At 43.7% G+C, this 27,215-nt stretch overlaps 1 protein-coding gene across 2 annotated transcripts; it reads left to right on the top strand.

Moving 5' to 3' along the window:
• The first annotated feature begins 66 nt into the window (after window positions 1–66).
• Fip1 (Factor interacting with poly(A) polymerase 1) lies at window positions 67–27,103 on the top strand. 2 transcript variants are annotated; one of them, XM_077661931.1, is made up of 5 exons: window positions 68–232; window positions 1,483–1,674; window positions 12,731–13,075; window positions 21,247–21,432; window positions 24,354–27,103. In XM_077661931.1, exons 1-5 carry the CDS (start codon window positions 86–88, stop codon window positions 25,155–25,157), a joined length of 1,674 nt encoding a protein of 557 aa, XP_077518057.1. In that variant the 5' UTR covers window positions 68–85; the 3' UTR covers window positions 25,158–27,103. The 2 variants fall into 2 exon arrangements, with proteins under 2 accessions (XP_077518059.1, XP_077518057.1); XM_077661933.1 differs by lacking the exon at window positions 21,247–21,432 and having other exon boundaries at window positions 67–232.
• The last annotated feature ends 112 nt before the right edge of the window (window positions 27,104–27,215 follow it).

Below are 27,215 nucleotides of genomic sequence, written 5' to 3' on the forward strand. Positions count from 1 at the left end.
AAGCGGCGTCGCACGTGCAAAGCCAGTCGGCCCGATCGCTCAGAGTCCGACCCACATCCAATCCAGAAGTCCATGCGTGTGCAAAATGGCGGCTGCCGCAGAGGACGATGATGCTTGGTTGTATGGTGATAATGACAAAACAGATGCTGGCGCATCGAATGAAGGGGGCGATGATCCGAAGTCACAGACGGATGATTCAACACTTGTGCAAAATAAACTTGAAACGCAACAGGTACGCACAACCTTCAGCTTGGGTCTAACAACTTGAATGCCACGACCATGCATGGGCCGGTTAACACTAGGCCGTGAGTTTATCAAATCTTCGTGGAGAATAAGTGAGGCGAATTGCTGTAGCCTGCGGAAATCTCAAATAAAATCCGCTTTGCCTCCGATGTCAGGAGAGCTTCTGGGTAGCGACGAAGCAGGCCGCGGGTAGAACTTCGCGCGCCCCCGAATTGTTTTGTTTATATGCAAAGGAGTACCTTTGTAACAGGTTATACTGCAATGAAAACGAGCGTGTGTGTCTGAAAATCATCTATGTGCAAGCTTAATAGTTCGCCTATTGGGCAAAACAATAATATGCTCGTTGCATCAGCGTGTGCTTGGGAGAGCCTGCGTCGATTGCTAATCAGATCCGAAGTTAGTTCGTTGGTGGCGTCAACCTACAGCACATCATGTTAAAGCCACCGTCTTCTGCATTACCATTAGGTTTGAGCACAGCCTCAACGTGGGCCAGTTCCTTCAAACGTTAGAGAATGTTAAGAGCATTTTACAAATAAAAGCATGCAGTGCGGTGCAGTATGGTACAGGAAGCCAGTCGAGTTCTCACCTACTTACCTCCTGAAGCATTGAAGGAAAGATGCTATTGTGTTGTTATTATGGGTAATGAGCTCTGTGTTTGGTTATGTACTGAAGTATCGCCGAAGTCATCTTAGTGTAGTTGCTTGAGATAAGACATGACCAAGCAAAGAGCCTCAGCTGTTTCCAGGAGCTGTCTCTCCGTGTATTAACTTCTGCCTGGGCTTTCTGTGCCGCACGAATGCCTTAACGTGTCCTGCGTGAAAGCGACGTTGATACGTGGGTGTAGCTGGTGCAAATCTCACTTTTGTGAGTTGTCCTTTTCAAAAGTAGGTGCACCTGCATGTTGGAGGTTTGTGTTTTGAGCCTGTAAAACTGTCTGTTGCTAAGAAGCAGAGTAGGGTGAAGAGAGATATGAAGAAAAAAAATGATCTGGGCAGTGATGTATTAAATATATATGCCCAAATATGGTTGATAATGATCTACTCACACTTGGCGACTTGTCCATGAAAGCAGAAGCTGATTTTTGAGACTAATAAAGGATGCCTTGAGGTAGAAAGGGAAATACCTGATAGCAGGCTTTTGCAGATTTTCCCTCTAATCTAGCCTGTCTGGTTGTTGTGGGCAGTGCTATCTGAGAATGCCAAGGAGTAGAAACTGACCCCTTTTTGGCTGTCTTTGCAGGATGACAAGGAAGCAGGCGAGCTCAGCTGTGAGGATGAGCAGGGACAGCAGTCGGAGGGTGCAGCCACAGACCCTGTGGAGGCCGACGGTGAAGCTAAAGGCCCTGGCATAGAGCCTGACAAGAATGGGGATGCTGCTGATGGAGCCGATGACGACGAGGATGATGACGACGACGATGATGACGATGTCCAGGTTTGATTTCTTAGAAGCAGCGATTGTGCGTTTAAGTGTGGTGTGGTGAAGAAGTGATGGCACTCGAGAACTCCAATATCTTACTAGTTGCAAAACTTCCCATATGGTTCATATATTAAAAATGACAGTCTGGTTAGGCCAAAATTCGGCGGTTTGCAGATTGTTATAACTTATGTGGTCAATAACATCATCATCATCATAATTTATTTACTCTTAAAGGTCCTTAGGTTAGGGCATTACATAATGGGGGGAGGGAGATTCATAACATATCACAATGGTCAATATAATGACTCGAGTTACAGAGTCAGTGTGCATAAAGGCGACAAAAGAAACGAGTTCGTGATTGTACAATGGAAGAACTCGATCAAAATGTAAGCATAATGGGCACTGCAAATCGAGAGAAGTGACAACAAATGTGAGAGAAATAAAACGGTGCAGTAAGTGAAGAACAATCTGTAGCACCACTCGAAAAAAAAAATAATAAAAGGAGAGCATTCAGAAATGCGAAACAGTCATTTGATGCAGGGGCGGAAAGTTTTTAAGATGCACTGTTAGCAACTGCCGGAACTTAAGAGGGTTATTTTCAGTGACTGCGGAATTAGGTAGCTCATTCCATATTGAAATGGTGTCGGGCAGAAAGGATTTAATAAATATGTTTTTGGAGCCGTGTAGGCGTACACTTAAAGAGTTAAAAACTTGTGAAGTGACAGATGCAAGACAGGGTTTCTTAGCTGTGGAAAGTTGTAACTGTGCCCAAGTTGTAAACTTCGAGCTAGTTGATAAACAACCATCTGGTAATAAGATCAGTGAAATAGATGTAGTAACAAAAATGCTTAGATATAATAATTGTCAGAGAGATAAATGAAAAGGTAATACAAGCAAAAAAAAAAACACTTCAGAACATAATGGTGACAAAAAGCTACAGCTTTTATTTGCTGTTTCTAGATGGCACTGCCGTCTGTAAGCCTGCCCAAAAAATGGCCTCTGTGATTAGTCACTTTTTGAAGCAGAGTTTCCAATCCGGTATGATCTGAGAGGTCTGGTGGCTCTGATGCCAGTGGTGAGACCTAAGGTGAAAGCAAGGGATTTTCCTTCATTGATGCATGAGGCATATTTTCAAGCAGTTTTGCATCATTGCTTGCTTGATGCTTAGAAATGTCACCAGCTTAAGTTTTGTGTATAAAATAGCTGGCGGAAGAAAAGATACCTTTCAGGGACTGACAACTGAATTTTAAGGACCCAATTTTTTTTTTAGTGCAGTGGAAAACTGTGTGTCCAAGGTGCCTGATTCCATAATGGTTTTATTATCAACACGCTAGGAAATTTTTACTGAAAATTTTTTGATCATTTGACGCACTTGTTTTTATATATCCCAATGCTTGAAACCATCATCACCGAGTATGACAATGACTGTGTGCTGGCAGAATGATAAACTGAAAACTAATATAGTACCAGCTGCCAGACTGTAATTAACAGTTTTAGCGTAGAGTAGCGTCAGTTTTAGTTTTCAGACCAAAAGCTGTGGTGGCAATGTGACGTTTGCCCCATTGACAACAGCTTTAGTGTACCATAGTAACTGCTTCAACCAAGAAATGCAAACCATTGTGGCGCCATCTGTTAGAGACAGCTTGAAACACTTCATCAACGATTTGAAGAGTGAGTTGTTCTACATTGGTAGGGTATTCTGGAAACGATGTAAACTGTAGTAAAATGTAATGATCACTTTTTTAAATAAACAAACACAATGCACTCAGTAATACGTAAGTAATATTTTATTGGGATGTGGTCACGTAATGAAATAATGCAACGATAATTGCTAAGTTTTACCGCAGGATGTTGCTTCAGCTTGCTTTATGTGGTTTTCAATGCCAAATTCAAGTTATACTTGTTTCTTACAATATGTGTAAAGATATATACATGTTTATCATAATCTCAAGACACTTTTTGGTCAGTTGTCGGTTCCTTTGAATACAGTAAAACCTCGTTGATGCGTTCCCTGTTCTTACAGTTTTGCGGTTTGCATGCTCAAAATCCGGAGCGCTAAAAATAATCCGTAGAGTAACATTATTTTTGTCCCAGTTAATGCGTTCCTGGATAACACAATTTCCCGGCAACTATGTTTAAATTTTTTACAAATTCTGTTCGTGTAATACTTTTAGTGACGAACCAACCGCACATGCGCAAACCTACAAGTCGGCTGAGCCTGGGGGCACGCAACATGAGCTGTAATGCTAGACACTCATTGTGGTGGCTTTTCTGCAGTTCCTAGGTGCGAATGGGTGAAGCACCAAAAAAAAAAATGCTAACATACAAGCGGGTTGTTGCTGCAGGGATGCGACATGATGATAGAAATGAGCTAGCTTCTTCGTGGTGCGTAAGGAAAAGGGCATGAAGCATCTGAGATCTACAACGATGCACCTACATACGAATGGGCCGTATCCGGGGAACCCATCATGAAAAGTAATAATGCTGCAACGGTCAGTTTCTGAAGTAGCTTCCCTGCGGTGCATAGGTGTCAGGGAGCAAAACATCTTAAAACGACGAGTGGGAGATTTTGGATACTTTTGCCATTGCTGTCAACGGGCGGGATGTGTTACAAAGTTCTTTTCATGCTCAAGACAGCACAGATACGAACTGAATTCTGCAAGCACTGGAAAAGTAATTGTTGAGACACTGTGCCAAAAAATGCTAATTAACATTTTTATGAAGTGAAATTGTTAATAAATGTCCTTGTACTTTATTCAACAGTAGCATTTCTTCAGAATTAGGCAGTTTGGATCATATGTTTTTTTTAGTTTTTTTTTTACATATCAACGAGATCTCGCTGCATTGAACTTTCATCAAGTTCTTTAGTAAGCATGGTGAGTGGTGGCAAAGTATCAATGATGAACACGCTGCACGTCGTGGTTTTGAGGCACGCTTATTTTTTACGTTTGCCTGAAAGACCCAAATAGGCATTATAGAGGGATGGGGCTGTGCATGAGGAAGAGGCATTAAACAGCATAGTTTTAAAAGTGTGCACAGTAGTAGTGTGCATCTGGCATTCTGTGTGTGCCTAAGGCCAGATTGTAAAGTATCTGGCTTATTTGCCGCCCCTTTTAGTGCTGGTAACATCTGCCACATTTATTACAATTGAATTTATACCAGTATGAACGTCAACATGAGCAATGTGTTCATCTCTAGCTTAAACGGACTGGTGCTAAGTTTGGCTGTTGGCTTGAGGTCTGCGACATATGTTCAAGAGCTTCTAAAAGTTGATTGTTTTTGATAGTTTTCTCCCTTTTTTCTTCTTCACCTCATGAAAGGGGGTGCGGAGTGCAATGTATGAAGTATGCACGTGGGAGAGATATTGGGAAAAACGAGTAAAGCCAGAGCCAGTAGTGCACAAACATGCAGCACAACAGCATTGAGCGAACACTGGGAAATCATTGGCAGAAAGTGTCATGAATGGCAGTCCTATGGCATTTAGGCGAAGCGCTACCACTTTGACACATTGGCCCCGCTTTCAGGCCAGTTTTAAGCCAACGTTCGGCCGATCGAGCGGCCAACGCAGGCCTGGCGTTCGTTCTGCGACATGGACCAGTAAAGGCCTCGGATTGACTTTCCAGCTTTTGAACACTGGCATCCAGCTATCAAACACTGGTATTCTGCTTTCGAAAATTGGCACATGCAACATAACCCATTGCCCAATGACTGGAACTGTGGATGTACTATTCAACCTAGCAAATATTCATAAATGAGGGTGCCTAAGAATTCAGGAAAAAGACCAGTTTATTGCTTTGAGTTACAAGGATCACGTTTCTAGCGCATGCAGAATGACTTGCGCTGCTGCTAGTCATCCTGGGAATTAAAGGAAAGGAGGACCTAAGAGCATGGTGGCAGAGGCTCTGGGGAAATAATTTATTTTCAAGTTTGCTGCCTGCCAATGATTCAGGTTGGACAACTCAGCTCGGCAAGCTGCTGTAGCATGGCTAAGACATCCATTAAGTGCTTAATGGAGCTGTCCTGTGAACTGATCAGTCATATCTGAGGTAATCGTTGCACTCCTCTTGCAAGAGGACTCTTGCACTGCACTCAAATTCCTCGTCCAGCTCTTGCACGATGACCTCACAATGCGTCGAGCCTGCAAAGAGAGGCATGATGTCATGATGAACCTAAATATGGCCATCACAGGTCAAAAACAAATGATTAAATAACACTGAATTTTGTAGGGCATATGGTCACCACAGTACAAAAACAGAAATGATTAAACAACACTGAATTTTGTGAGGCACAGCCGGCGCGAAGACACTCGGCACACATTTTACAGGATAATTTGTAACAACTAACACCACATTTTTTTGCAAAGTGACATTTAATTTGCCTTGTACCAAATTGGTGATTTTTAGTTTAATGTGCCGTTTCGCACCTCCAGTAAAGATATTCACTGTGAAAAAAAAAGCAAAGTAATGTGATATTGAAAGGAAATTAATGTATTATTTTGTTTTAATATCATAACTACGTATCTCTAAATTGAGAGCGCATTTTTTATTCAGGTAAAGATGCACAGGTTATAGCATCTCCTTCATATGGATGTCAAAACAACAGTTTTGAACAAAGCTTGTTTTTTTGGATGGGGTTAAAAATAAATACGCTGCACAGAAAAACTCAGAACACCTTTGTTTTTTTATATCTAACAGTTTATCTTAGTCATTTCCAATGCATGTAATACAGATTCGAAACTCACTTGAAAACCACACAAAACACCCGTCTAACAGTCCAGAGTAACGCCTTTTATTCATTGAGATAACTTGGCAAAAGCTTTAGCCATAAATTGCGGATCTTCTATTGCACCTGCAAGTGTGTTAGCCAAAGGGAAACAGCGCGGAAGTAGTACATATATCCTTACCGACTGGTCTGAAGTGGAACACAAAGCAGTTCCGATTTCTATCCTGCATAACCTGTACATGAAAAACGTATCCCAGAATACATCGGATATCAGGTCACATGAATTCAAACCTGCTGTTTGACAAAGTAGTGAATGTTTGGTGAATTCATTGCACCAAAGACGAAAAATAATGTTCTTACTTTTCGGGCAGGTCTGCTCTGCGCACGACGTCAAGTCAGACATTTGGCATTGAGAGTAGGTACATAGAAGTCGTCCTCGTGCTTTTTCTCGTTCTCTTTTCCTGCCAGAAAAAAATAAAGCCGCATGTAGTCAAAGCAACACTTACTCCCAAAATCACATTCATTTTCGAACGTATCTCAAGATAAAATATTTGTAGTACTTACAAATAAGATATTGCAGGCCAGGGTAGTGGACCGCGTCGGAGCTCTCATATAGTATCAGATGTCGGTTTTTGCTTGCGCAGACTATGAACGGAGCCAGCTCTAGTGTGCATGCTCTTTCGTCACGCTGGTTGTGCGGTTGAGCGGCTGTGCCAGACAAGGCAAGACTCGTCCAGTCAAGAATGTTGGTGATACATCGCGCTGTGAGGAGTGGCAGTGGACCCCATGGTGGTGGTGGTGGTGGGGGAGGGGTGGTGGCTGCAGGGAGGAGAGCCATTATTTTTTACACAGCCTTTGTGGTCGCAAAAAAAGAAAATTTTCAAGCTGAAAGGTAGAGAAAAGAAGATTTAGGGGGGGGGGGGGAGAGAGAGAGGGGGCAAGAACGGCGGCGCAGCGCCCGAGAAACAGCTTGGAGAAAAGGAATTAAAAAAAAGCGCTTCGCGGGGTAGGGGGTTAGTGCGCTGCCGTGAAAAGGGCACGTTCAGGAGATGAGTTGGGGAGATACGGGACTTCGAAAGAGAGAGGGGACGGGGCCGAAACATGTGAAAAAGGCTTGGAATTCTCGGAGAATGAGTCATAAGCAGTTTTGAAGGCAAGGGTGTGGAAAACGCGGAAGCCTCAAAGTATATATGGGACATGTGGCAAACAAGCTAGGTTAACATGCGTCTAACACCATTTGTCAGTTGATTTACTTGCTGCTCGTCGAAGAATCCTCCAACTTCTTGTTGGTGTGGAAATTTCACGCAAAAAGCTAAAACAAACAAAACCGTGTTGAATTGTGGCTCGCAACTATTTCCGATACTTTTCATCAATAAAGGTAATGTTCGAAAGCAAAAAAAAATTAATTTGCGAGCAATTAAGTAAAGATGTCAGCAAGAGCTATAGCCTTCAAAGCAAATTATGCAACAGAACAATAAAATGCACAAAAAAACATTTTGAAACATTACGGTTTGCAGAAAAGGAAGGAAAAAGCAAATCGGAAAACACGGGAAGGCGCGATCACAGGGAACGACGTACGGAAGCGTAGGAATCTCTTACCGCGTGCTCGCGTGCGTTTATGAAGCGGCGGCCTAATATTTCGCGTGTGCGCAACTTATAATTGTAAATTACGAGGCCACTGCTTCGTTTTTGGACGTTGCTAAAATTGCGCACAAAGTTGGCTTAGGGAATGCACTTGCACTAAGTTATTATGTTTGATTTAGGATCTCCATTAAGCAGACACCCACTGCGCAGTGTGGCAGTGAATTCTCTAGAGTGAAGCAGAAAAGTGCTTTTTTAATAAAAAAATTTATGAAATGAAAGTCATGTCATTTGATTTTTTTAGAAGGAAGCCTCTTGGGCTGGTTTTCAGATACTCGCGCAAGCAGAGCATGCCAAAACGCTTTCAAATACATAAATTCCATACAAATAGGGGGTTATTATGCACAGAAATCGGACAAAGGCAACAGCGTGAGCTCTGTCTGTGCACTTCTCAAGAAAAGTATATTTTTTTTTTATTAGCGGCTTGGCTAAGCCATATATAGTCAGGGCCAGTGTCGTCCTGCGTTCCTGTTCTGTGTCTCCGTCCTTTGCGCTGGTTTTCTTTCTGCAACCATATATAGTTACACGAATCATTACAACTGGGTCATGCCAGTGCGCATTCGTTAATTACTAAATTTACGAGACCTTCTAAAAGGAATTTTAGTGGTTAGTTGCAGCCGCTTCTTGTCGCCCAGTATTAACGATAGACTTCTATAGATCTGTAGTTGTCGGTCTGGATGGTGTCGTTGTTGACAGAGCGGTTCCTCTGTGGCCGAATTTGCACAGTCCACTGACCACCACCGAATTCGCCGTCACATCGTTGCACCACTCAAAATCAGCGAACGGACAGAACAAAAGTCGATGGCAGCAGCACCATTGCTATACAGCGAGCGAATGCATTTGGAATGCTTCAGAATGCGTTTGGAAATTGTTGTGAAGCACCTTTAAAACCCAATTGATCAACGATGGAGCCCGCGGCAGATGTCGCCGCGCCGTGCCTCGACGGCGTCGACACGCTCCTCCTTTATTTTCTCCTGTACGAGAGCTCCCTCTGGCCGGTGCAATGTGCCGACAGCTTCGGTTTCGTTGAGTTTTTTTTTCATAACTATGCCTCTATCTTCGATTGTGCAGTTGGAAAATATTTGTTGTTTATCCAACTCCACACATATACTGTGAAAGTGTTCGGTAAGAAAAAGATGAATAAAAGTTCATATTTTTGAACTCGCACTGGCCCAGCTCATGAGCTCAAACGAGTTTTAGCGCGTTTGAAAATTATAAACTGCCGAGATGGCGCTTGACAATAAAATCAATCTTCTACCAAGTATAATGGCTGGTACAGTGTTCACCAACGTCTGCCAGTATACTTTTAACATTGGATAATGGGTGGCAAGCCAGGGCCAGTATAGCCAAGTTTCAAAAGTGGCTTAGCCAATTCTGGCAGAGTGGGAGAACTCTGGCTAACATGGCCCATGATAGCCAGGTTTCGAAAATGGCTTAGCCAGTTCTAGCAAAGAGTGGGAGAACTCTGGCTAACATGGCCCATGATAGCCAGGTTTTGGAAATGGCTCAGCCAATTCTGGCAAAGAGTGGGAGAACTCTGGCTAACATGGCCCATGATAGCCATGATTTGATGATAGTGCAGCCAATATCAGATGCTTATTGGCAACTCTGGACCTACTTAGGGCCACACTTTGCCATTGGCTCTCTAATATTGGCTCGCTATCATGTGCTACCTGGATTGCTGTACCAAAATATAAGGAGGCAATAACACCATAAAAAGAAGTATTTCACGCTACACTTTTACATCAACAGCTTAACAGGAGCTCTGTAAACATAACTGGAGTGTAAAAACACTAAGCACTTTGTTTCTTTTGTTCACTCGAATGATAGGGTGCCTGGCAGCTTGTTTGGAAGGGAAATGTTTTTTTTTGTAGCAGAGAAGCTCACAGTTCATTGGGTGAACTAGCGGCAAGGTGGCTGTGGTGCTCGGTACACCGCAAATGAAAATCCCACCCTTCCACATTAAAAGTGCCTGCGAAAAATGAATTGCCGTGACGGCATTTATATAACGTCTTTGCAATGCAACTCTCTGACTGATCAGAGGTGCCACTTCCAAATACCGGAAATGTGGCTGGAAATCGAAAACTGACAGTCAGCGAATTATTGGCAAGGTGCAAGTTTAGGCCGCATCAGCTCCCCGTTGTTTTCATGGGGGCTCTCCGCTGCATCAAGTTCGTTTACCTCTTGTTGGAAAATGTGTGTACGGTAGCAATAGGCTTTGTGGGTACGAAAGAAACTATGTGAAGTTATTGAGGGCGGCTGCAGACTGCAGAACAAATAGCTGATTGTGCTCACGATATTGCGACCATGTGGCCTTCGGTGCATTGTGTACTGTCATAAAAGTGCACACGTAAGCTTCGAGGGATCCTCAAAAGCATGCGAGCAGCAGTCGTGATCTAACGTATTTCATTCAACACCGCATCTGAGCGAAAATCTGCGTGTGTATTGTGCGTTTGTTGACTAACTATGAGTAGGTATGATCGTAGACAGCCCTTGTGATTGGCTCTGCTGTGGTTTTTTGTAATTTCTACGTTCGTAAATTGCTTCCTGTAGATGGTAAGCGGAGACAAATCAGGGTATGTTCCGCCCATCTGTAGTCTGTTGCCTGCCGGCTGTAGCTGTCATGGGATGCACGCATAATCTTGACGAAGATACATCAGCTGGTTGAACATTTTTCTTGCGGAAAACGTTGCCTTGTGTGCTGACGCCTAAAGTACTGGGTGCATGATCACCCTCATTGGGAAATTTTTTTGATTGATGAGCCAACTGAGGGGTGAGGGTGCATGCATGCGGCACTTCTCGGGTATTTTTCACACATCTAAAAGCATATTCGCCTTTCCACTGCGCAGAAAACATAGAAGACCACGCTCTCACATCGCACTTCACTCGATGACGTGCATGCATACGCATGTCTGCATTAGTGCATACTAAAATAAACACTTTGCAGTTTTATAATGCTACAGCCTCATAAAGTAGCTCACTCGACAGCTGAGTGAGAATGAAACCGCTTCACCGTTGAGAGGTTGCGGTTGTGAACTTGCTGTGTACAACATCTACATGCAACCTGTGCATAGGATGTGAGGTGAAAGCTTCAGTGGTCGTGTTTGCGACTAACCTTGCTCTCTGTTGTCTGTTATGCACTGTTTTAATTACGAGACTCTTTGCTTTGTTGGTTATGCTCACCGTGCTGCTTTCCTCATATTTCTGCGGTAAGTGCCCACCAAGGTGGCGAAATAGCGTCCCTCTAGAAAGCTCGTAAATATGTCATTTGTCATCACTGCACAAATCTTCAGATGTTTCTCCGTTTTACGTGTTTTTTCTGTTTTACTCGATTCTCTGGCTTATAAATGCATTGTTTTCGGTAAAGATGACATATTTGCTATCAGATGATGCTAACCTATCAGTCTAGCCGGGCTTAGTATACCCATTTAGTGTCTCTTTAAAAGGCACCGCCAGTGAACTTGCTTGTCTCAGAATTGTTACCACTCGTATGAGGGAAAGTGCATGGTGAGTCACTGTGGGCACCTGATGTCCATGCAGTTTTCGTTTTTGCCAAAGCTATGCTTTATTGGTAGCCAGTATTTAGCATTCTTGAAAGCTATTATGTTAGTATAGGTTTGTTTTATGTTGGGGTTTATAAAAAGTCCTTTTTTGTTCAGACGATGCTCTCGATTTATATTGAAGAAAAAATTTTACACCAAAATAGCCTGTGTAAGTGAAAAGAAAGCTGATTAGTTTGGTTTAAATGGTATAAAGTGTTTAACACCCACTGTTCATACCTGTTCATATTCTACAGGTATGTACACAGTTATGCAAAAAGTGTCGTGGTGGTTGCAAAATTTTAAGTGAAAGAAACAGATCCTCAAGGAGCCATGCAATCATTTTTGTTTTAGTAGTGGCAGATAGTGCAAGAAACCCAGAATAGAGTTATAACATAAAATCGGTTTCCATGTGTTGCCAAGTTCTTTTGAAAAATATTATCTACTTTATTTACTAGGCAACATGAAAAAATACACCAGTTATAATTTGATAGTTATCAATACGTTATAAGCAAAGTTGAAACAGATCGCTGCTAGGCTTAGCACACTCTTAGCTAAAACAGCAAGTTTTGTTTACACCATTACATGAATAAGGTCTGAAGTGGTAAAACTACATTGCTTTTGGCTTGGGTGTGAAACAGTGCCTGTCCAGAGTGCTTGTGTTAGGAGTAAATTTTCAAGCTGTGTGATGGTCTGAGCACAGTGCAGTTTGAATCACTGCAACTACTGAACTCTTATTTATAGCTTCCTCAGTACCTTCTGTACAGTATGTAAATATGTATACTGCTGCATTCCTTATGCTTATAGAATGGCTTCTATCGCTTTGCCACACTGTGTTGTTTTATTTGTGATACAGTGCAGGGTATGGAATAAATATCATAATTGTTCTTAGCCTGGTTGAATGTAGTCTTTTTCTCAAACTGTGGCACTTCTTACCTACAATGTTGGAAAGCATGGTGGCACATTTAAATAAAGGGTGGCCGTGCGCAGTAGGCATACTGTTTTGCAATGACAAATGGCAGCTTTTCAATTGAAATGCTGCCGAGTTGTTGTGCTGTTTAGCATTAGCAAGTTTGCATCATGAACAGCTTTTTTTTTGAGGCGGCAATATTTTTACAGCAAACCTGGCTGAGGCCATGTGTCAAGCTAGTGTGTTCGCTGCCATGTAGGTGACCATTCGGGACCTCAAAGCCTCGCCCTACGGCGGCTACCCGGGCCCAACCCAGACAGTGAACCTGAACATTAAGCGGGGCCCTCCCTTTGCCAACAACCTTGGGCCTGGCTCAGGGGTGCCCGGTGTGGGCAAGACCAAGGGCCTCGACGTAGATGAGGTGGGACTCGTCAACGGGGCCCCCATCTATGAGTTCAACATCGAGTCTCTCGAGGACAAGCCGTGGCGAAAGCCAGGTGCTGACATCACTGACTACTTCAACTACGGCTTCAATGAGGACACCTGGAAGATCTACTGCGACCGGCAGCGCAAACTTCGGTCGGATAACAATGTTCCGATCAAGGTGAGTCTGTGCTGCCATCTGCCCCCCGTGTGTCACTGTTTTCGCAAGAGTGTATGGTGCAGCGCCCCTGTTTCCTGCCTTACCTCACCCTCTCATGCCTTTTACATGTAGGTTTCTGGTGCAGGGAGAACAACTTCAAGCTTGCAGCGGTTTCTGCTGTTAGCCTGCAATTCGCCAAAAAATTATCTCGCATATAAATGGTGTTTTTGTACTAGCGGAATTTCAGCGTTCAAGCTGTATGCTTCCTTGGCATTAGCCTAAATTTTCTTTTAAAAGGCGAATTCGTAGGTTGTCACATTATGATTGTTTAGCCTCTGCCTTTGCATACCTGTGATGGTGGTGAAAGCAAAAATCATGGAAAAGGTTTTCACAATGAAAGCCCGTCATGGCACTTCTGTAGCCGTCCCTGACTGGTGATGGAGTTTGCTCAAAAACTGTCACCTGAAACTGCTGACCAGTGAGGCTGTTATTCAGGTCTTGTGACTCGGACAGCCTTGGCCTGTGTGGAGTTCGTGCTGTCGTGGGTTGGGAGGAAGGACAGAGGAGTAGAATTCAGAAGCTTGACAAGCACAGCACTAGTGCCTGTGCCAATCGTGCCATGACCCAACAGCTGTTGCTGTCACATCAGTTACGTGCTTGCCCAAATGCTTCAGTTTCTTCATTGATGCGTTCGTGCAATGCTTGCCAATGCATAGCCTCGTATCACCTCTTTACGGGGGGACATGGCTTTTTGAGACGAAAAAAAATCGCAAAAAAAAATATTTTTTTGTAAATTACATTTTCAAAATCTGGAGCTAATGTTCCTTTAATTCACCATGCATCTCATCTCGTGAATCACTGTTTTGGCCGCAGGATCAATTTATAACATCACTGTCAGCTGAATTCCATGCAAAAACAAAGTTTTCTCAAACCACCCATTGTTTATTTCTTGCTAATTTACTGCAGCAATATCTCTGCCTTCAAGGCAGGTAGAACCATAATTTTGATTGTGGCATGTATCTAAGAGTGCAAAGCACACAGTGTTAGGAACAGATTTTGGAATTTATGCTTTAACATTTTGCAGTTCTGCATTAGATCAGGCAATAGCATACCCACATTTGGAACAGTGAACTTGGAATTGCTATACCATCGCTGATATTTGTTACATCAAAATACTACTCCTAACATTTTATTCCTTATGATTTTTAGTACCTAGCCATATGTCAGTATCAATTTCTGTAGTGCTTATTTTTTCATTGTTTCTACAGGTTATGAACCATTAACTGTATTTATCTTTGTAACTAGTTGGCCTATTTAAAAAATAGATACTATTTGAAATTGGTGCAAGGACTGAATAAGAATAGCAAATTTCATCAAGTTTGGTCAAAAAATTAAAAAATATAGCTTTAAGAGGCATGCCCACCCTTAAGGGAATCTCCAGTAAGCTGTACTGCACGCACAGGCGCCATTGCATTGGTACGTAATCCCACAATGACGTCGGCTATGTTCTGTCGCTTCTCCATGCTATTTTGCACACACGCCGCATACTGAGAAAAATGGGGTTTATCATGTCTCTCTTGAAGGCATTGTCAAAATGGTAAGCGCACCTAGTTTTCAGGTTCTGTTGTTTGCTTATTTTTTCTTTCTTTCTTCTGGTAACAGGGCCTTTCAGACAACAGAACTTAATCGCGCCTGCCCTCCATGCTTTAGAAAGTTATCACAGCAGTGTTTTTCACCGGGAGTCCTGGTTTCAGTTCCCGCAGTTGGGGTGCCAGAATGGGGCACACAAAACTGCCGCAAAATCAGGTGCACTTACAGAGCAATGGCACATTGTCTGCTGCGTCATCTGCTGCATGTCGCAGAACTGCCACAAACCACGTGTGCTCGCAGTGGACTGAGGGGTATAGCAGCGAAGAAATTTATGTTGGTTGTTGCGTTATGTCTATCTATGTTTTAAACATGGAAGAACAAAATACGTTGATTTTACGATGTAGTCATACCATGCTCCCTTTAAAGCATATTGCACGTGCTCAGCAATGTGAAAAACCACAAATGTCTGTTTGTCTTAAGCAGCTTTTGATTTTGGATACAAAATACTCCAGAGGCCTTACTTGAATTTTTTTGAACAAATTTTTAGATAACTTATTAGCTCGATATGTATAGTTTATCAATGGAAAGCAGCTCTTTTGGGTGAAGCTGTTCTTGGACATGAGTAAAACTTTGCCTTTTGCCTGTTAGAGAACTTGCATTCCACTAGCATGAGCCTGCTAGATTTGCTCGACATTTTCTTGCTGTTTTTGCTCTAACACTTTCTTCCTCAGAACTTTGCCATTCCTTGGCTATTTACTACCGTTGAGCCGTCATAACAGCTCGTTGGTATTTACTAATAGCTGACACCACATATACTGGTGTAAGGGCCGCACCCCCAACTTGGTAGCCAGCATTTCGAAATAAAAAATAAAATCAACAAAAAAATGGTTTTATGTGGGCATGGTTTGCCCATATATGGCATTAAGCTGGGAGCTGATAGTCGATAACTGCCTGCGACGCTCGCATCGAAGCCGCATCGAAAGTGCTTTGAATCTAGTTGCGGTTTACTATAAAAGGTCTAACATTGTTGCCAGCTCACCTACACACAATAACCTCACTTTAAAATGAATGTGTGGAATCTAAGGTTTGACAAAATCTCGTCTGGTTAGGTAGTAGATTCATATGTCAAGAGAAAAACGTCATTAACATTTTTTAACAACTCCTTTTTGGTCTTTTGGTCAGCTTATTCCTTTCTTTTGACATATAAAATGAATGTGTGCTTGATTTCCGCAAAGCCTTCGACAGTGAAATGGGCCAAAATACAGGCCAGGCAAACGTCACCTCACATTGACAGCCGCGGGTTGCACACGTGGCGCGCCGCTCTAAATCTTCGGCCAGTCGAGCGCCAATAAACTAACCTAGCAATCAGTTTTACTTTATGCGGTTAGTTAGTGCCGGCTCTCGGGTGCGCCTCCTATCACCCATACTTTCAATGCATTATGTATTTGAACGATTCGCTGGGACTGCACTAATTCATCATAAAAATGCGTGTCGCAGCATAAAAAAAGGGTGCATAATTGCGCTTCACTGCAGTTGAAAAATTTTAAGAAGAAATGCTGGTCCCTATCAAAACCACGGAAAAAAAGTGCTGCCCTTAGATGAGTATATTCGGTAATTGTCATTGCCCCTGAAGTTTTCAGGAGCTTATATGGTACTGATATTTTGAGCAGTCAAGTCAGTCCTGAGTGAAATGTTTCAACTGCATGTGCAGCTCAAGAAGAGAGGCTCGTGTTATTTGTCAGAATGCAGCTGTAAGTGTGTGGTTTATGTAAATAAAAAAAAAAAACATCATAACAGATTCTGTGCAGGCTTAGCGTTTTTGAATGAATGTTACGATATTGGTCAGTGTAGAGGTGTGATATTAGTTCGTAAAATTTTGTAAAAGACTAGCAACTAACCCAGACTAACAACTAGTTGCATGTGGTGGTGAATGGTGTGAATAGTCTCTTGCGTTTTCTTTGTCTGTAAACCATGGCTGTAAGAGTAGTACATTGCTGCAGCAAAACTTGCTGAAACAAAGGTGAAAGGGTTGAAAACTTGGATGCTTATGCCTGCTGTGAGCAATGGAGCTACTCATTTGGCACTGTCCCTAAGACAGGGCAGCTTTTGCAGATTGCCGAACTCAAAATAATGCTTCTAGTATTTCAGGTGTTTGCATGGTGATGCCATATATGGAGGAACTGGAGTTGTAAACTTTGTAACTGAACCAGCTGCCAAATTATGGCTGTTTAACTGGCTACAAAAAAATGTAAATAGTAAATTATGACAGATTTATGTGTTCTGCATATTGTAGCAGCAATTTTTGTGGAAAACCTTGCACTATTATTTGCCCTCCGCTAGTTCAAATTTAACGCAACTTTTCATGGTGCTCAAACTGCCCTTATAGGAGATTACTGAAGATTGCAAATACCCCCCCCCCTCCCCCTCCCCCCCCCCCCCCCCCCCCCCCTTTTTTACCATCAGTTCTTGAGTTCATTTTAAACCTGCTGTGTCATCTTAAAGCTGCTGCTGGTTTCTGTAGGGTAGAGATTCTTGTTGCCAGCTGCATGGTAAGATATCTTATTGTGAATGTTTTTTGCATGTTATTTGTGATGCGTCCACTCATTGCCCAGCCCGTTATTGATTTGGCGCTGCGCTTCTTGAAGTTTTGTGCTTTTATGTTATTTCTACAGCTTGTTATGTGTTCTCCTTTGAAGCCACTCTATCCTGTGTGCACTTGCATGTGTCTCTCCTCTCTTCTGTTCTCTGCAAAATCTTTTTTGTGTTATATCTGTTACGCACTTCCCCATCACAGCTATAATATTTATAACTGCTTCTAACAGAGCTGTGCCCATGACTACATATTCGACACTAACTGACCTGCTGTATCTAGTCATCCAGTAAGGTTATTTGAAAGGATAGTCAAGAAATTTGCATAGGTTGACCTAACTGCCAGCAAAAATCCACTCTTGGATTCACGGCAGGTCCAACGTGTTGTAGATGGACTGACTGAGCTGGTTTTTAAGAGTACTGCGGCCCTGACGTGTGAAGTGGTTACTGTAAGTTTGCTGTTCCTCTCTCAGCAAGACGGAAGAGAAGGACGCAGCTTGTGCTATAGTGACAAGACTCTGACGACTCTTAGCACGGACCTGGGAGTGAAAGCAAAGGTATTTACTGCGACAGTGTAGGCCACTGATTTAGTCTGGGGTCGTGTGCTCTTCTTGCTTTATAACCCTCATGGCCTGTGTTCAGTTGCGCTCGTGACAAACTGCATACCGCCTCTTAACTGCATGTGCCGATTACATTTTCCTCGCATTGTGGTGACTTGTAGTGTACGTGCTTGATGCGCTGCTTTACCTTCCGCCAATGCATGCGTGACAGCCCTAGACAATAGTGATGTGACAGCTGTGGTTGTGCCCGCTGGAAATCATGATAGTTTCTTGTGACGGGGCACAGCTTTGTGTGTGTTATCTGCATTGCTAGTGTTGGGTCCCTGTGGAGTTGTGTGCCACGTGTGTCAAGAACTCGAGGCAGGTTCACGGCTAAAAAAACTAGCTGCCCATCTAGCTTGCTCTGGGATGCTCATGCTTACGAGAGCAAAATGCTTCAACAGAGCACATAGCTTGCTGGTCAGAGCTGGTTAAAAGAGCCATGGATCGTAGCGGAACTGCATTTTACACCTTCCCCGCTAAGACAGGGCAGCATTTTGTTGTGGAAGTAAGATGGTGTGAATGTGGCCTGTTGGCAGGTGGCTGCTCTCGAAGGGACTCTCAGGACAAAAATAAAGTTGGCCTTTGTTAATTGATTGCTGCATTATAATGACAAAGAGGTTGCTTTCAGAAGGGCAAAAAATTTACTATAGGTATTGCCACTACTGGGCATTTCTACAACCAAGCTCTGATGACGTCAGTACTGTTTGTTGTCATGGATCTCTGTGGCTGGACTACACCGCCATCACGGAGTCTATAATAATCTCAACATCATCATGAGTATCATAAGATTGAATCGAGTGACGGGAAAAGATGTTCCATTTTCAGCCATAAGTATGCCTTTTGCTGGTGTCACCATAGCTGCATAAGGCTGAATAATTGAATTTAACTGTTGTTAAAAATTGAATGCAGTTGTCCTCGGTGTCGCTTTGACAGTAAGAAACTGAGCAGGAGTTTTAGGTAATAAGGATTTTTAAGACCTATATTTATCTGATTGCTTTGTACCTGGTGTGACTAGCGAGGTGCCCCTTTCTTGGGGCACAGGATTGTAGAGCATTTTATAAACTGCAAAATTTATATTCTGGTTGTTGTTTAGGCAGTGTAATAAATTATGATTGTATGCCAACCTGTTTTTTCTTTCTTTTTTCTGAATGTCTGAAGTTTTGCACATTGCTGGCCTATTACAGTTGCTAAGTGTGGTGTGACCTGTACATCTGTTTACAAAAATGGCTATATTAAGTCAATCTCACAATTGTGTGTCATCTCAAAAGTAGCTATGGTTTTTGAATCACAAATTTGTGTTTAGAGCACATTCTGCTGAGCTTTTGAGTTCTGTGTTCTAAAAGGGTCTTTCTGTTTTACATATATTTGCTTTCAGTTGTTTTCATGCTCATTGCCAGTTTGTTGCCCTATAAATTTCATTAAGAGCTGTGTAAAAACAGTCTTTTTTATGTCTGTCATATACAATTAGAGTTATCTATTGCTTGGTAGATTGAGGTAGTTCAGAAATCATGGTCAAAAGTTTGTAGACAAAATGGGGCCCATAATGTAGCCTTGGTGGCTCAAGGGATCTATCACTTGAGGTGGTCACTGAATGGCTGAAGCAGTGAAAGTGGATGTAGTATGCAGCTGCAATGCAGTGTCATTTCACCAGCTAGCCGTCAAGATAATGGGGAATATGTTAGTAGTACTGAAACATTCGGAGCATTTGTGCTGCATGGCCTGTGATGCTGTACATGGGGCTATGGCATTGACAGTCTTGGGAGGCGCACCAGTTCTGTAACAGTCGCTTGTGGCATCGAAGGAGCTTGGGCATCAAAGGAGCTTGGGCATCTCTGCATTTATGTAGCAGCTATGCTTAAAAGCAGTGACCAAAAATTTAGTTCTTTTTACTGATGAGAAAAAGTATATTTCCAGACAGGTATTTTTAAAACAGCAGCTATTTCATTAATATGTATGACTATGTTTTTAAGTGTGTAGTGCTTTTAGGTTTATGCAACTGTGGCGAGATTCAGGGTTTCTATACCCATGGTGCTTGTAGTGTGACTGCACCACTGCACTATTCATTGCAGCTTAGTGCCACAACTGCTTCTGGTGGTTCAGCCAATCAGTGAGCATTTCGGGTTCCGCAAGGATCGATGCCCTGACGGATTTAAGTTATAACATGAGCCCGTGTTACTAAAGTGTCTCTTTCTTGTGATTGTCTTGCTCGCACTGCCGTAACCCTGCAAGTCATACAAACTTACTGGCCCAGATATTTTAAGTAAGCCTTGCTGCTAAGCAGGTTGATACGGCATGCCCAAAAAATTGTTAGCACAACAGGGACAAGACAAAAACTCACAGGACAGTTATGATACTCTGTATTACATTATTGCAGTGCAGCTGTTGGGTATTTTGTGTGATTGAACTTGGGCATGTGCTCAACCTCGTCCTGGTCAGGCGAAACGAGGCGGGTTCTTCTGTGGCACCGAGGAGGCTGAAGTCTACCCTGATCTTGTAGTGCTCGTTTAATGTGCTCTCACTTAGAAACTGCAACCACGGCAAGAAATTCCACTTATGCACTGCTCCTGCCAAGTACTAGGTGGTTTTTGCCAACATCCACCATTTCAGGTGCATGCTGAGTGCCCTGTCCTCCTTGATCGATTGAGGAAGTGCGGTTGCCATGTCGCCCACATCGATGCTCACATTCATTATGGGCCCCTGGATGCCCTAATGGCATCATCCGTGTATCAGGCGACGTGTTTGCATAAATGGGGTGTGAGGAAATACGAGTTTCCCACTCTCTGCATTCACTGGAAGCAGGTGATACCGCTTTGGCGGGTATTTGAATCTATTACTTGTTGTCAGGTGTGGCACCTGTCTCTTTGTCACCAACTGCAGACATGGTGAACACAAACAGAACTTGTCGAGGGCTGCATTTGCGAATGCCGAGCGCACATGGTTTGGTGGCACCTCTGCGGCAATGGCTGGAAATTCCCCTGAAACCAATGCCCTGCACGACTTGTGCTCTGTGCCATGAAAAAGACGAAGCAGCCGTGGGCACATGGGGAACACCTGGCTTGTTACAAAGTGTTGCATCCTACAGTGATGCTGTTCAGCCAGATTGTAAGGCTATATACAGTTGTGCTGTAAAACTCCAGGTATGGAAAGTAAAAGGACTAGAAGTGCTTGTGATCATTGTATCTGACATCCTGTCACTGTTGTGCTAACAACTTGTTGAGCTGGCTAGCTCAAATGCCGCAAAGTGTCGGCCTCTTTTCTCACTGAGAGAATGCCTTTTATTTAGTAAGAAAAGGTGTGTCCTGTGTGTTGTACATTGTTGGGGGAGAGGTGTCGTGGTCGGGCAGTGCCCCCGTCAGTGGCAGGCAACAGCAGCAAGGGCCCTGCACCCCCCCTCCCCATCCTCCCCTGCAGGTGCCCATCCCCCCAGTCAACGAGAACAGCAAATACACTGGCGTGAGCAGCGTGCCCCCGCTGGGCTCCAAGAAGGCGGGACCACCACCGGGGCGGAAGATGTCGGGCAGCATCGACGTCATTGGCGGCGGCGCCCCGTCCCTGCCCAGCCGGCGGCCGGGCGCCGCCAAGGAAGGGGTAATTCAGGTGCGCCCCCTCCCTCTCTCCTTGGGGAAGGGAGGCCAGCTATTCCCCATCTCTGCCGCCACCTTTCTGAACCCTTGCTTTTCCTCCTTCCCTATCCTCTTTCTGGCATGCTCCTCATGTTCCTGATAGTAGGGTTCACTTTGGGCAGTGCGTGCCTAGGTTTAAGGTTAGGGTATGCATGATTCGGCTCTGGCTGCTGCCTGTGCTATGTATGCATAGCTTGTTGCAAATACACTGCAGCTGTGGCCAGAATCGAAATCACAGGCTTCAAAACTGTAGCATGTGCTAGCAGCATATGCAAGAGCATGCACCAAACAGACTCCAACATACCTACTCATTTCCATGGGGTTGCTTGGTACAGGTTAACAGAGTTACTGCATTATGCTTATGCATATTTGGCCTTTTATATGTACAGGAGACAACACTGAGCGATCTGGAAAGACAGGCAGCTTTTTGCAGAAGCCACCTAGCACGTTGAGTATTTGAAAACATTTACTTGAAAAAAACTTACATAGCACCTATTTGGCATTAGAGGTCAAATAACAAAAAAATGTCTAATACGATGCTTAAGAACTGGCTGCTTTGGAAAGCCCTATTCAGAAACCAGAGTGGTTGCTAATGCAGCTGAGTAAGTGATTGCTTGTCTGTTCTTTGTTGCCTAGTTCACTGGCCCCACTCTGGTTTCTGAATAGGGCTTTCCAAAGCAGCCAGTTCTTAAGCATCGTATTAGACATTTTTTGTTATTTGACCTCTAATGCCAAATAGGTGCTATGTAAGTTTCTTTCAAGTAAATGTTTTCAAATACTCAAGGTGCTAGGTGGCTGCTGCAAAAAGCTGCCTGTCTTTCCAGATCGCTCAGGGTTGTCTCCCGTACATATAAAAGGCCAAATATGCATAAGCATAATGCAGTAACTCTGCTAACCTGTACCAAGCAACCCCATGGAAATGAGTAGGTATGTTGGAGTCTGTTTGGCGCATGCTCTGCTGTCTTAAAGCTTACAGGCTTTGTAACCATTAAAGGAAGGTTGAAATTAGCTTTTGTTTTGTTTTTATTTACCGTTGCAGTAAACATCACTGTTTGTTGCTCTGTTCTTTACCAGCCACCCATTCTGTCTTTCAACCTTTCTATTTCTCCTTCCTTTAGCTTCTTCTAGCTCAGCATAAATACGGGAACTTGGACAGAAGTTTGCAACACAAAGGCTTATGTTTCTGACACTTATATGTATCAGGTCAAACACATCATACAAAAAATAAACATTTCCAACCAGCATCAACTTGTCTTCAAGTTAATTTTTCTGCTTCTATGATGATTTGTCTAGGCAAACTCATTTAGAATGTTGTTGAAAAGCCCATTAAAAGAATAATAATGACCAATCATTTTGAGTATGCCACATGTAAAGAAAAAAAAAAGCTAAGGTAGCTTTGAACATATTAAAAATGCGTTTTTTTTTTCTTGTTTTACTGAAAACTTGTACCTTATGTTTGTAAGAGGGTTTGAAGGCAAGACATAGTATGCCTGAATGCTGTGCTCTGCACTGCCCTGCCCTGTGAAATGTTGGGAGGCCATCCTCATTCTAGATTTTGTTTGTTTATTCTGACCACATCTCTGAATGAGTTTTTCATGTCTATATCATGTTTCTTACTGTGGTGTATTGTTAAATATGCATTCCAGATTAAGATATTGAGCAAGCTGGCACTCAGTAGCATTTTGTGTCAGCTTCCAGATTGAGCAAGCTTTCCTTACCCATCTTGCTGCTGCCAATACAACCTTATCTTTCCAAATCTCTTTGTGTACAATTGGGACTGGTTACATGAAATGACACATTAAAGAATAATGTTACAGGCTGTAGCACCTTGTCTGCTCTATTGCAAATCGATATAATTGACCACTGCCGGTATAGAAATGGGATTGAAAGGGGTGGAGCTGGTACGTCTGCTGGACAGTCCCTGCCTTTCCTGGTTATTCTTGCTGTATAACATAATGACCTGTATGATTTCAAGAATAAAGCTCACTGATTGTCAAAGCCATAGGTTCAAACTTTTTTCAGTCTCATTTGTTGATATAATTTCCGTCATCCGCATTGCAATCTTTTATCACTAAGATTTTATTCTAGAATGGGAACTGACCTGCAGGTAGAGGGAACAATTGGATGGCTTGATGTGGTACAGTAGCAACAGTGACAGCAGTAGTTGCTGGTTAGCTGTTAATATATGTGCTGTCCTGAAGAACTGTTCGTTCTCTTCAGCAACATTTTGCAGTCCGTACATCCAGTCTCCAATAAAGAAAAATTAAAGCCATGTGATTGTCCATATAACCTAGCTGCGTTAGCTTATGCAGCATTTAAGTGATCACATATGTTCTTGCATTTTTTTGATAGAATAGTTGAGGATTTCGTTGCGTTGGGCACATTTCTATTCAGGCAGTTCAAGAGGTTAGGAAAAGCACCTTTTATCGCTGTGATTGACATTGAGTTTATTCCTTCACTGACAGTCTCCTCCTGCAGTCGCAGTAGTTTGATGTGCTGCTAGACTTCTAAACGATCACTGCACAATCTTTCTTTGTGTTGTTCTGTCCATGTGACCTAAAGTATGGCATTCTGCCTACGTACGCACTTGTGTCTGTCCTGGTTTCTCAGGTCCCAGTGTCTGCACAGCTGTACTTTGTTCTTGTCTGCTCTCTTGTACTCTCACATCTTTGTGGATCACTTCAGTTTGCCTCTGCTCTGTGAACGATTCAGGAAATGCATCCAAATGATACATTACGTGAATGCAGTATTGCTTTATCGCTAACTGATCGTGGTGGCAAACCGAAGACACCTCCCGTTCTGCAATCTTCATGCGTATTTATGTTCTTGTGCCCTACAGCCCTTGCTGTTGCATCCGATGAGCTTAGAGCACTCTCCTCCATCGGCCCCTCGCAGGTTATTGGCTCCGGGGACCAGGGCATGGGTGGCATCACTCTGCCCCCTACACACATGCCGCCGCCCGGCTACATGGGCATGGGCCTGGACGGGCTCGGCGTGCCGCCGCCGATCCCGGGCATGATTCCGGGCGTACCTCCGCCGGGCTACGAAACCGGCGCTTTCCCGCCGCCGCGGTTCACGCACCCGCCCCCGCCATTGCCTGGAAGCGGCGGGGCTGGTGGCAGCGGAGGCGGCAGCGACCGCGGCTCCTCCACATACGACGATGGCCGCTCGTCCTACTACAACGGCGCCGGCGGTTACGGCCAGTCGTACGGGGACGACGGCGGAGGAAGCACATGGTCGGGCCGCAGCGGAGACCGCGGCGACAGGCACGCAGACCGTCCGGACCGCGGCGAGAGGGAGCGCGACCGGGAACGCGAACGCCCTTCGTCGCGCCGAGAATACGACGACGAGGAGAGGCGCGAGTCCCGGCGCTACCGCGACTACTACCGCGAGCGGGAGCGCGATCGCGATCGGGACCGGGACCGCGAGCGGCGGGACCGGGGTGGCCCGGACGACGAGTACGAGGAGTCCCGCTATGAGCGGCGGCACCGGGAGCACAGGGGAGACAAGGAGGAGCGACACCGCTCGTCGCGACGCCGGCACCACCGTGGCGGCGACGACGAGGAAGAAGAGGAACGCCGCTCCTCCAAGCACAAGCACAAGCGCTCCAAGAAAGAGCGACCCGCGCCCGAGGATGCCGAGCCGTCGCCCAACGAAGGAGGCGCCCCCGAGGCGGCCGAGGAGGCCAAGGGCGAGTGAAGCGGTTGTTGCAGCCCTCCAGCGTGCAGCTGTTCACGCGCGGGCCAGTGTACAGGGGAATGAATTGTGGAGAAAAGCAGGACATACAGACAGGACTTGACACGCATGGTGTTGCCATATGTTGGGTGTATCCAGAATTTTGAAGAGTTTTCTTCAGAGCACCAGTTGGCATGTGACACTGCAGGGACATCTGTGGCATCTAGTGTGACACACAAAAGACGGCCAACATGCGATATGACGACACCCCTCCAGACGCCACACATGCTGCCCTATGTATTGGCCGATGGCAGTATCATGAAAAGCTCTTGCAGTGCCTTTAGCGATGCCAGGCATGTCTGGAACCTCTCAGTGATGTACCAAGTCTTTGAGAGGCTCATGTCCCACATCTGTACAGTGCTTGCTGTTTGATTGGCTTTGGTCCAACAGTGAGATGAAGTGTACTGTGCACTTAATGGAAAGATGACATGGAAATTTTGTATCATTTATAAAAATTTATGATATCTGTTTCGCAACTATTACTCTCCCTATTTCAGATTCTGCCATATTGCAACAGGTGTCATGCTTTGCTCCACACATCTTTATTTATAAAGCCCCACTGCTGTGCAAAGGGGCAGGTGACAGCTGCAAACAGTGTAGTTCAAAGCTTTCTGATGCCACTGCACACAATTCTGATTTAGCAAGCTTTTGCAGTAATGAATAGCACTGGATATAACGTTGATGTTCATTTTTTACTCTTTCTGCATATTGCTTGTGCTATATCTCGACAGCTTGTGTTGCGTGCAGAATTGAGACATGGCACACTAAGAAAACGTTGTGGAGAGTCCCATTATGTCCTCACGCCGAGTTTTTATTTCTGTAACTGTAAATAATTGAATTTAACAACCTGTGCATTTGTTTTCAATGCCTGACTGTTAGGTCATGACCGAAAGGTTGTAAATTGCTGCTTTGCACTTACACGAAGTTATATTTAACATGTGAATTCTTATCGATATTGAAAACCATTTTGAGAATACGCTATACATAAAAGGTTCATGTCTTTTCCATTAAGTGGATCCCACACTTTTGTCTCATTTCTGGGTACTTCCTTCTTTGTACAGATCTTGCTTTTCACGAAGCTGCTTGGTTCTTTTACATCTCCAACTGTTGGTTATGCAAGGTTAGCTGTTTTGCACATCTTATTTCAAAAACAGTTGTCAGTCATTGATACATGGCATATTTAGGTTATTGTGTTTGCATTGTTATTGGTTCTGTAGGTTTGTGAAGCCAACTAGCTCTTTGCAGAGGAATAGTGGTTGTGTAAAGTTGAGAACCAGCCAATGTTTCATCTTATGTGTGCATGAACCTCTCAGTCAAAGTGTGTGAGTGATATGATCATAGTGCACAGTGTGAATGACTGCAGATGTCAGAAAAAGAACTCTCTTCTCTTATTTTTTTTTAATGCAGTATTGTTATCGTGCAGCCATACATGAGCAAAATCTGAGGTGTGTTGGTTCGTCACACAACTAGCAACCAGTGCTGGTTTACAGTCTGACTTGGCTGTCTCATTGCATGCATTTGTGCTAATGAACTTTCATTGGTGTCCAGTTAGCATTGTCAACATCTTTGGCGTTGGCTTACACCCCTGGTTGCATGCTGACTTCACAAGTCCCATTTCATCAGTCTTCATGCATTCATGGCATTCATGTCAAAGTTTTCTCTTCTCGTTTTTTTGAACTGAAATTCCTGTGGGCAAAAAATAAATTCATTGAAAACTGCAAAACATTTCTTTGGCTGTTTGTGTGCCTCTTGCTTACGATGGCTGCAAAAGTTTCACATCAAGTTTACTAGCACTCAGCACAAAACAACTTTTTTTTTATGCAATTATGCTGTAGCCGGTTGTGAAAAAGGCAACTCAACTTACTTTTAGTCTACTGCATTATTAAAACCCGTTGTTTTTGCTTGCATAATGGCTTACATTGATTATTTTCATTTGTTTTGTAATAGTAATTAATGGAGATGCTAACATTTAATAGGCACAAAAGTGTAGTGCCTTTTAATGTCAAGCAAAGTTAACGAGGC

The sequence above is a fragment of the Amblyomma americanum genome, chromosome 4 (assembly GCF_052857255.1).
Source record: "Amblyomma americanum isolate KBUSLIRL-KWMA chromosome 4, ASM5285725v1, whole genome shotgun sequence".
Classification (NCBI taxonomy): Eukaryota; Metazoa; Arthropoda; class Arachnida; order Ixodida; family Ixodidae; genus Amblyomma; species Amblyomma americanum.